Source organism: Berghia stephanieae, chromosome 1 (assembly GCF_034508935.2).
Source record: "Berghia stephanieae isolate SIO BIC M18660-M18661 chromosome 1, UCSD_Bste_1.3, whole genome shotgun sequence".
Lineage (NCBI taxonomy): Eukaryota > Metazoa > Mollusca > Gastropoda > Nudibranchia > Aeolidiidae > Berghia > Berghia stephanieae.
Window position 1 is genome coordinate 117765637 of NC_088360.1, and position 11921 is coordinate 117777557.

The 11921-nt window shown below is 35.4% G+C and overlaps 1 protein-coding gene across 2 annotated transcripts in view; it reads left to right on the top strand.

Annotated features, from left to right (window-relative positions):
* The window catches only part of LOC144962879 (uncharacterized), a 30322-nt gene extending 23448 nt beyond the window's left edge, over nt 1-6874 (top strand). The window contains exon 8 of one of the 2 annotated variants that reach the window (XM_078896243.1): nt 548-6874. In XM_078896243.1, coding sequence (XP_078752369.1) covers nt 548-800 — 253 coding nt within the window. In that variant the 3' untranslated portion in view covers nt 801-6874. The remainder of the gene's footprint in view (nt 1-547) is intronic. The other variant, XM_078896244.1, reaches the window with a different exon arrangement.
* The last annotated feature ends 5047 nt before the right edge of the window (nt 6875-11921 follow it).

Here is an 11921-nt window from a genome sequence, read left to right on the forward strand (position 1 = left end):
CATCTTGGGAAGATTTATTTGAGTTAGAAGTTCTCTTTTTCATAAAGCATTTCTCAACATTCTAGTCTTCACTCAAAGGTTTGAGGTTGGAACTCACGTTTGCTGATTTTACGGCAACCCAGAGTGTTGCTTATCACTTATCAATAAAATAATTCCCCCAAACCCATAAGGATTAATAAAGTAGGTAGGTAACCAACAATTTAAAAAAAAAAATCAATTTGGTAATATACAGTGAATATAAAAGAGACCTATCACTAGAACATGTGTCAACTTCATTCCATCAAGGGTTCAATTGTACCATTCAATCCATTTTATAAAAAAAAATAGAAATCCACATACACCGTTGCTTGTATTAAAAGTTGCCAAAAATATGCACCAATTTTCTTCATCTAATGCTGATTGATTTGATCTTTGCCATATTCATTCATTTGATAGATGTGAAATGTTGATTTTTGAACTAAAAGGGCGTGTATTGAGTTATCAATTTTCTAGATGGTGCCTTTCACCTTGCTGTTAGATGTTAATGTTTACTTCTGTTTTATTTCAGCTCGAACTATGAGTCACCTCATTCTCTGGTTAAACAGCCATTGTACCAAATGCCCTCCAATTTCGAAATTCTGCCTTCTTCACAGATGCCCTTAAAGGTTTCTTTTAACAATAATGGTACTAACCCTCTTAGTAGTTCACCCTACATACAAAGTCCTGTTTCACAGAAATTGTCAATGCTGCAGCATCAACCTATTGATTTATCACACCCTCTGCGGCAAAATGTTGGAGAGGATGATGACTATGATACTTGATAGCCATATTTGTGATATTTATACGACTGTTGAGATAGACTACGAACTGTTGAGATAGACTACGAACTTTATTTGTGTTTCAACTCCCTGATATGCTTGATTATTATTCCAACTAAGTGCATCTGACAAATATTTTTAGCATAATAATTTTGGAGTCCAAGAGCTCCAACTATCGCTAGTTTCAGAGCTAAAAGACATAGGAAAAACAATACAGTAGAACTCAGATACAATGGTGGTAATGGGACTTACAGAAAATCCTGATATAGAGAGATACAACTCGGTCATTGATAGCTTCTTGGACCTTGAACAATGATTTGTGAAATATGTATAAACGAAACATGTTATATATTGAAATAAAAAGATATTAGTAGAATGCCATTTTAGTGTGCTACTTTTGTTTCTATACTCCTTCAAAACTTGATTGTAATCAAGTTAAAAAGCATAACTACAACAGAGCTAGTAATTTACAGTGAGAAAAAGATAATACAGTAGTACTCAGATACATTGAAGGTAATAGGACTTACAGTAATTTCTTTGTATAGTTGTGATCTCTCTGTTCTTGAATGTGTTAATGTATAAATTTGATTTTAAAAAAATAATTTTTTTTTAATCTGGAGGGGTTTTAGAGGGACGTTTCTCATTGCTTAAACAAATAGCCAGATAAAGAGACATATTTAAAAAAATTGAGCTTTATATAGTGCAATATCCACTAAGGGGTCCCTGGTCAACAGCAACATTTAACATGTAGGACGGGACATAACGCCTGTTAGGTGATATTACAATTTTTCGGACACCGACAACGCTGTTAACGGCCAGGTACTCATTTTACACCTGAGTACAGTGAGAGAATGTGAGTAAAGAGCCTTCTCCAAGGATTCAACTATGCGCCGAGCACGAGGCTCGAACCCTGGACCTTCTGATCCGAAAGCGAGTGTCATACCACAAGACCACATAGCCGCACAATGGAGGAAACTAAGATGCGTTTTCAACTCACTTACATTAGAAGTCGAAATACTTCATCATACCTTGTTAGATGAATTTCCTTTTTATTTGGTGACATCTCTCTTCACACTCTTGTGGCATGGGTGCCAGGAAATCTACTTGCTATTGGTATGCATAGATGAAATGAATTATAATGACCATAAAAGGTAAAAACCCCAGTTGTAGCCCAGCTTCCATTGTACTTGAATACCTTGTATCAGTGGTCTGTTGTAACCATTATCTCCAAAGGGAAAGAAAAACAACCAAACAATTTTTGATAAACATTATTTTAATTTATGCTGATACCATTAATAATGTAATTATTCCCAAGCATACTGCCATGCCTATTTTCATATGAATACTAACATTTTTTTAATGCTTTATTTCATATGCCATATCATGAACAAAATTATGAATCTGATAGTGGTGTGAATAGCAAACAACTCGTGATCAGATTTTTGAATTTCTATGGCTTATATTTGCTGTTCATTCAGTACTACTCAGGCTATTTTTCTTCTATTGTAAAGATAGTTTGGTAATTATGAAAGCCACATTTTGTTTGGTAATTATGAAAGCCACATTTTGTTAATCGGTTCCTTTTTATTTTGAAGTACAATTTATCTTAACCGGTTACATCCTATTATATGTATATAAATATTGGAGTCAGGTAAAAAATAAATATTGGTATTAATGTTATTACAATACAAGGTGACATGATAGATTTTAGAATCGGATCTGGATTTCTGTCTAATGACTAAGAGAAGGATTTAGGATTCGTCATTGTTGATTTACTTACTTAAAAATATTTTGTGATATTAATTTTGAATATTAACCTTAAGTTGATAAAATTACTTTTATTTTGTTTATGAAAATGATGTCACCTAAATTGTAAATTCTTTGAACTTAATGGACACACATAAAAAGTAAATAGAAATGTATTGTTTTAAAGTAAATTTTGGATTATTTAAAAAGAAGCAGGATTTAAAATCACAAAGGAAAGCTTTAAGGGGTAGCAAGTCACCTCGCCCTAGCTTAATTTGTAGCGCTGCACTGCGGTTGATGCCTGGGTTATTCCAGTCTTGGAATAGACCCTAGAGACAAATTTCCCCTATAGGATAAATAAAGGGAATTTTATTATTTATTTTGTTATTTTATTAAACTGATTGAATAAGATCAATGCAGTCTTTAGTTAATGTGGAATAAGTATGCATTCTCTCCTGTACGAGGGTTGATCAAATATAAATTACCCTGATTATGAAGGAATGTTCCAATTCTTGAAATTTTGAAGAATTACTTTTAGGTTTCTACATAGTCCTCAGGTCAAGTGGTATACTTGTCCCATTTCTCCTTGACCTTGAAAAGTCCTTCAAAGTAGAAGGCTTTAGGAATTGCCTGTAACTAGTTTTCTGAAGCTCTTAAGATTTCAATTTCATCTTCAAAATGCTTTCTTTTGTGGTCTTTCTTCAATGTAAGAAACATTAAAAATCAGAAGGGGCCAACTTGAGAGAGTAGGAAGGATCAGGTAAGGTTTCTATCCTGCAATCTTCTGCTGTTGACACTGTGGTACGATAAGACAGCGCAATGTCCTGCAAAAGCAGAGCTCTACTTCAAAGCTTCCTTGGATGCTTTATATCCAACTCAGTCTATTCAAGAGTTGTAAGTCGGGTTTCCGATTCATTGTTTTGTTCTATGAAAGATAGTCGAACATAAGGATGATTTCCATGTAGCAAAAAGCAGGGACCTTTATCACAGAGTGGCTCATCTATGCCTTTTTTGAGTATTGGCTTTTCATGGGTTCTCCTTTGCTTTGAATGGCATTTCATCTCTAAATCATATTGACAGAGCCAAGTTTCATCCACTGCTGCCAATTTGTCATGGATTTATTTTTCAGAAATGCTAGGAGAATTTCTTATCAGCGTTTATCTTCATCTTCCATTTGGTATAATTTCCTTTTGACAAAGCCAAATTTCTGGGTTGTTTGCAGTAACACATCAGAGTGCATATCAGAAGTTTCCTTTTTTTTCTCCTGCAATTTTATGAAAAATTTATAACTTTTACCTGAAATTTTCATTCAAATCAAACAAGTCCTTCATAGTCGGGGCAATTCATATTTGATCAACCCTCTTATTGGTTGCAAAAATTTATTTGCATGAAAATTTGTTATTTTTTGTATTTTTGAGAATACTTTTCACTGTTGCTGTAATGCTGATACCATGCTGATACCTCCCTATTAAAACAGTCTGAATTTGTGTCATGATGTTTTAAAGATAATTGTCTGTTTTCATTAAACGCCTCACATGTAAGCTTTTACTATACAATTTGAAAGATATTTCCTAAAAAGTTATGTAATGATGTTTGAATAGATGTCGGCATAAAGTTGTTTGGAACAATGTTTTATTGATAAACAGAGAAGCAAAAATGGATTATAACCAGTGTCACATGGATCAGAAAACAGAGAACATAAACATCTATTGCCCACAACACATTTGCAGTCCGAATCACTGGTTTTATTTGAAGCAGTCAACTGGTTGGAAAATGGAAGATAAAATTTGGGAGTCTTCAGGCAACACTGACAGTGTTGGACATGCTTAATATTGTTTTGGCATGTCATGAAAGGCAGCCTATTAAAAAATCTGTTTAGCCAGAATTAGTACTGTTAACCCATCAATATTGCAAATATCACTCCAATCATAAGAATACAGTGGAACCTCCCGATTACGACACCTCCGAATAGCGACAACCTCCTGATAACGAAATTGACCCCTGGTCCCGATTTTTTTCTAAGATCAGTAAAAAAAAACCTCCAAATAACGACGCACTTTTTGATGAAACCTCAGAATAACGACATCATTTTGGCGATTTTCGGCAGTTTTTGTAGATATCTGATACTAAAAATACAGAGTATGAGTACTCAAAGTTTATAAAAACGATTCCTGCTTGAACCAATGAGAACGCAGCTTTTGAAACCAATGAGAACGCAGCTTTTTTTTGACGAATCTTGGCTGATATGCATTAATAAAAACCAAGGTATAAATGTTAGTGTAAGCAAGTAAACACAAATTCTTGGAAAATGTGATATTATGTGGTGATAGTAGTAGTAGTAGTAGTAGTAGTAATAGAAGTAGTAGTAGTAGTAGTAATAATAATAATAATAATAATAATAATAATAACAATAGCAGTAGTATAGTAGTAGTATAGTAAGTAGTGGTAGTAGTAGTGTTTCTGTGGGAGGAAAAGGAGTAGGAATTTTATCTAACTCTCAGCGTCCGAATTACCTGATTTTGTTTGTTGTAAAGGGTTTTACAGCGCTTGTGACACATCTATGTCATATCAGCGCCAGTAAAACGGAAGAAAATTAGATAGTAAAAAACATTCTAGATTTACAATTGAAATGACATAAGAAAAAGTAAGACAAAGGGGAATGGTTTAAATAGGGAACAGATGTAGATTCCAGGAGCACACTATCAATGTACTCAGTTCAGATCACCTAAAAGTCTCATCCAGACACACGCACAAGAACCCTCTAAGAGGAATACACTACAATGTTTTGTTTGTTTTGTCAGTGTTAATAAAAACTGGTCCCGCGGGCCTTACCACGCCCACTTTGTCCGCCATCTTGGAAACCTCTAAATAATAACACCTCCGGATAACGACATAAAAACTCGGTCCCGTGGCATGTCGTTATCGGGAGGTTCCACTGTAGATATATATATATTTTGAACTCGGCACATCAAAATGAACAAAGTTCACGCATTGCCTGCTCATTATAATGCTTATTGTCATTCATGTTTTTCACCATGATAAGTGAATGTTTTACTTACCAGTTAACTGAAAAGTTGACACTCAGTTTCTGGGTGGGGTTCCTGACCTCCCATAGTGGGCAGGGAGGTACATACTGTGTCTTCTATCCCCCTATGTCTGTTTTCCAACATGCTTTCGGTCTTTGTCTTGGAATGAGATTATTTGGTTTTGTCCTGGCCCTGGCCGGATAACCTAGCTGGGAGGGAAACAGTCAAATGTATAGTTTTGGGAGATGATATTTTTTTCCCCTGTAAATCATCTCTCTGTTATGCACTGTATTATGTTTTGTTTATGTATTGTATATGATTTGGCGGGTGGTTGGATGGGAGCATCACCCTTGAATCATATACCTATGATGTTCGCATGGGTGTACGATCCGATAGTGATGTCGTTTCTTCTTCTCTTTACTAGCCTATCCTGCTTCTTCGGTTTGTGATTGTATTTTTGACAGGGGATATTTTTTTTTTCTGTAAATCTTCTGCCTGTTTGTTCTTGGTTATTTATAATTTAGCTTATGATATCTTTAGGTTATGATTTTGATTTACATTTGTACTATTTTTGCTAGATTGCTTGTTTTTTTGTTTCAGCGGTCTCTCATATAACCTCAATTGTGTTGGAAGAGACCTTAAGCAACAAACAAAAAAGTATATGATTTGTAAACATTTGAGTGTATTCCTCTTAGTGCGGACCTGTGCTTGTTTCTGGATGAGACTTTTAGGTGATCTCAAACTAAGTACACATAGTTATTGTGTGCTCTTGGAATCTGCATCTGTTCCGTATTTGAACCAATTCCCCTTTGTCTGCCTTATTCTTGAATGCTTTAATTGTAACTCTAGAACCTTTTACTATCCCATTTTCTTCCTTTTTACTGGCGCTGATATGACCTTAATGTGTTGCAAGCGCCGTAAAACCATTCAAAACAAAAAACAAGACTCTCAGTTTTACCGAATGCTTCTAATTACAAGTGTGTCATGGCCATAAGCGACAAAATGCCCTCTGTAACAAACTCTTGATGGTGGTCTTCACAATATTAGTACTTGGTCCTAAAATTAATTTTTTTGAATTATCATTCAATACATTATACATATTGCATTTGCATCATTTTCATAACAGTTGCTACATGTCATTGTGTTTTTGTTTTTTTTACTTGTCCCTTTGTCTAGCTTTTTCTTGGACACTGATAAGTGCTCGTGTAAGATATAAGTTTATGTTTTTTGTTTGTCCTGTTATCCTTTTTCCCTAGCACTAAAGGGTTTACAAGTCTCATTAAATTCCTAAAAACAAACATAAAACGATGTGTCATTGCTTTTCATTTATCTTGGCCAAGTGATGGAGCTGGTTTGAGCTCTGATGCCAGTTTATTTTTAGATAAAAGTTATTTATTTGTTGTAAATACAGTCGAGGCTTTACTGGCTTTTTTATAGCCCTATATTTGTCATCTCCTTTCATAAGGCTTACTATTGTTTTTCTGAATTTGACTGGGATTCCTTGTTATACATCAATATAGGACATTTTTCTTTTACGATTGTTTCCCCATATAAATCATAAATTTTTGTTGTGATATTGTATGTTGGAAATCATCTTGGGTAAGGTCTTCTGAGCTCCCATGGTGGGCAGAGAGGTCGTTTTACTGTCTGCTGACCCCTTTATCTGTTTTCCCATTCTATGTTGTTCTCGTCCTTGTTCTAGCCTGACATTGCTTGCTTTTTTTTTTTTTCTAGTCCTGGTAAGTATCAGCTGAGAGGGAAGCAGTTGAATGTATGGTTTCTTTCTTTTTATTTTGAGATGTTTTTTTTTCCCTTGTAAATCATCTCTCTGTCTCCAACTACCTAGTGTAGGGTCTACGAATTCGGACACTCTACCTCACTCAGACTCGGCATCTATTTTAACACCTAAAGGTAATAAGAATTATGGCATAGAGCTGGGTTCGGATTTGACATAGCCAGAATTAAACGCATGATAAATTTAAGCCAATTTCAGACCTTGTCTGTGCCGTCTAATTGAGATACTACAGACCCAACTACCCAATCACTGCTAAGGTCAGCCACCCAATCAGGGGAGTCAGAAAAAAAGTGTAACTGAGATCAATACTGGCTTCTTTGTGTTTCAAAGTGAATTATCTAACAACTGAGCTATCACGACCCCCTTGTTTTACCAGATTTGAGTTGTAACGTGCTTTTGCACTGGGCTAATTAGGCTAGTCAAGTTGAATACTAAACATCGCACATTCTGCTCCCTCTGTGTGGAATGCCCTTTCAGTTTCAGCAGACACTAATTCCCAGTCCTCCTTTAAAGCCTCTTTAAAGACAAGAGTACTTCCTTTCAGTTTTCAGTGAGTGATTTTATTGAATGATGTATATTATATATCATTCAATAAAATCACTCATATTATGATTGCATGTGCATATATATATATATTTGGTGGAAAGGGGCGCTATAGAAATTACGCATTATTATTATTTTTACAAGTGAGGTTACAAATCACAAATACTTTTCTACTTCATAAAAATAATTATTGTGATTTTTATGGACAGAACATGCTTTGCTTTTTTGGATAAGCTCCTTTATTATTATAATTATATATTATAGAATATGATGGAAACTGCAATGAAACTCATACAATAATGGGAAGGGAACTTTTTTTTGGCCTTTGTATGCTTGGGTACAATCGTCAAGTCACAAAGAAAATGAAACACTTTACACAGCATTGAGTCACTAACATTTAAAACATGCATGAACAGACATAACATGGTTTCAGATTCTTATAGACTGCGATGTCACTTAATTGTGCTGACATTCTGTGATTCAATCATTGATTATTAGAAAACAATTAGAGATTACTGTTCTGCTATAATTGTGAGGTTCTGGAGTTTTTGATATGAATAAAGACTGACGCTCCGTTTTGAATCTTGATCGTCTTGTTACATTACACTCTATAACTTTAAAAAAAATCCTCTTTGGCCAGCCAGACTATATTTTGGAAACAGCATTGCAGACTATGATTTACACCTTGCAACCAAATTATTGCACAGGTGAGCTACATATGCTGTATGTTAGCTAGAGTAAGCACATGCGATTGGTTGCTTTCATTCCCTGTCCGGGAATGAGATTTCTTGAATTTGTTCTCATCCTGGCTAGGGTTCTTAGCAAAGTGAAATCGGCGGGTATATGATTCTTTAATTTTCCTTGTAAATCATCTCACTTAAATGTATTTTTTATATGCATTTTGTTAACATTTGAGTTTTTTGTGTATCTATTATGATTGGGATTCTGTGGGTGGATCTTTTAGATGATCTCGGACTTGTCAAACAGACATATGCTCTTGCTACCTAATTATTTTCTCTATTTGAGCTAGTCTCCTTTTATTTCTTCTTCTTCACTGGTTTTTATTATTGGAAGGAAAATTACCTCATGGGGATGTCTTATATGTCATTGTGTGTTTGTGGTTAGCCAGGTATGTTAAAATCTTGTTTTTCATAATAGTCCTCTCCATTCAGAAAAATACCTCATTGTTTTCTCTATTTTAATCTTTCAGAGGGATGGGAATTTTTTTTTTTCGTCTCCTCAAATCATCTCCCTGTGCTGAGGGTAGCAAGGCACCATAGCTCGCGATGAAAAAACAAAACACAAACTATCCTAACTGGGTCGAATCATACCCTCTAGCCATACGTCATAACTTACTGATTGACCCAGAGTGTTTTTTTTGTGGTTTAAGTTTAAGGAAAATAATTTACTGACGGGGATTAAAAATTTTGTCATATGTTTCAATTGTTGGGTGTTAAATTAAAAAAAAAAAAGATATGTGAAAAAGGAATGAAGGACAATAAAGTTCAAATGCATGTTTTGTTTAGGTTTTATTCCATCTTTAAAGAATATGAAGTGATATGATTAGGATTAATATTATTTGGAATTGCAAGGTTATCAATTTTTACCATTACCATTATGTAATACTCAACATCCTAACATGGACAATAAAACAACCGAAAGTGAAATAAAAAATTTTACATCATAAAAGTTATGAGCTCTGAATAGTTTATTTTTACATATTTCTCTACATCAATCAGAATTTAAATTTAAAAAAAATAAATTTTTAATTTAATTATTTTGCAGTTTTTTTTAATTATTCATAAATGTATAAAAACTTTAAGCTATATAATATAATGTTTGACTTGGTTGGCTATCACAATGTCTTAAATAGAATAAAAAAAAACAAACTTGAGATATATCAAGTCCCAAAACAAGATGGGTTTTCTATTTTATGAGCTCATCTTCAATTACACATTCATTACACATGTGCTCACAAACCTTAAGAGCAATGGTACCAATTAGTAACAGGACAGTTGTTGCAGTTGGAACATCACTCTTCTTTCAAACTTAGTATCAATATCAATCATGCGCCCCTCAACTCTCGACTACTGTTGGGACCACAATGAGACCTGCTAATGTTTTGTTTGTTTTTAAGGGTTTTACGGCGCTTGCAACACATTTAGGTTATATCAGCGCCAGTAAAAAGGAAGAAAATGGGATAGTAAAAAGTTATAGAATTACAATTAAAGCACCCAAGAAAAAGTAAGACATAGGGGAACTGGGAACAAATAGGGATCAGATGTAAATTCCAAGAGCATACCACCAATGTACTTAGTTTGAGATCACCTAAAAGTCTCATCCAGACACAAGCACAGGTCCCAACTAAGAGGAATACACTCAAATGTTTACCAATCATATAATATAATATGTAAACTAAACATAATACAATGCATAACAGAGAGATGATTGACAAGGAAAAAAATATCTCCCAAAACTATAACTACACATTCGACTGTTTCCCTCCCAGCCAAGGAGCTCCGGCAAGGATCAGGACAAAACTAAGTAATCTCATTCCAAGACAATGACAGGAAACAATTGGGAAACGGATATGGGGGGATAGAGGACACAGCATGCTCCTCCCTGCCCACTATGGGAGGTCAGGATCCTCACCCAGAGACCTGCTAACAAACCCCGCGAACTCCTTACTGGATGAGCAAATTAAGCTATCCGCCATCCTCTGTATGAAATAAGACATGGTATAACATAAACATATAGGACACGCATGGAATACCTCCGATATTGGTAGTAAGTTTGAAAGCCATATGTTTGTGTGGCTGAATAGCTCAGTCGGTGGTTGTGCGACCACTCTCTCTCTCTCTCTCTCTCTCTCTCTCTCTCTCTCTCTCTCTCTCTCTCTCTCTCTCTCTCTCTCTTTCTCTTTCTCTCTCTCTCCAGCGGAGGGTGTCGTGTCAATTTGATCTCGAGTTTGGCACTGACCCCGTGACTTTTTATTCTGTTTACATCTGGCATTTCCCCATACCTCATCTTTCTGATCAAGTTATTGAGTCCTTTGAAATGGCACTGCTGGTTTTGAGTATTTGGAATCATACTTTTTTTTCTTTGAAGGACATCAACGATACTAGTAAATTTGGTTTAATGATGATGATTAGGAGAGGAGGAGAACAAGAATATACAATCATGAAAATATGTTTTCATTTGGGTCACAGTTGAAAATGTTGGTATCTTTACAATTGGCTAAGAGACTTCCAAGTTATTTGTCATTTGAGTAAATTGAGTTCAATGATTGATATTTCATGGGCCCATCTATATCGAGGTGTTCCCACTGTCGAGGACACCTAAAAGATCATTCACTACTCGTATAAGGGGAGTTTCTGTGCTGTGTCCTTTGCGATACGCTGACTGGAACTGTTCTTGAAGTCCGTTTTTCGAAAGGTGTTTTGTAATTGTGAGGACTATATCAGCCATTCCAAAATTGAAAGGGAAACAAATGAGAAAATGCCAGAAAATAACAAGGGAATCAGTCTTGATTGTTTGGTGGCCTTTATTAATAGGGCTGATTTTGAAATTTATGACGGTTCACTTCATTTGACTTTATTAATAGTCTAATATTTTGGTCCGTGTCTGACGGCCAAGAATAATTTTATGGACCCTTTCCTCAGGCAAGGATCTCAAATAACGAAGCGCCCTCATGAAGTTGCTGTGAAGAACAGCGGTGGATCTTGACAGCTACTATAGTGGCATGGCCGGAAACTGGTCCCAATGGTACCTTATCCTCATCTGACTCCACATCAATGGCGTCTTCAAAAAATTAGTCGAGTGGCCTCCAGACTGAGTACCAGTAATAGTGGATTGGCCATGCCCATAATATCGAGACCGCTGAGCTGAGCATCGGCACTGCACTGCACTTTAGAGAAATTGAGAAATAATTTTGTTCCATTTTCATTTTTATTTTTTTATTTTTTTATTCTTTACTTGGGGGGGGGGGGGGGGGGGGGGGGGGGGGGTCTGTCT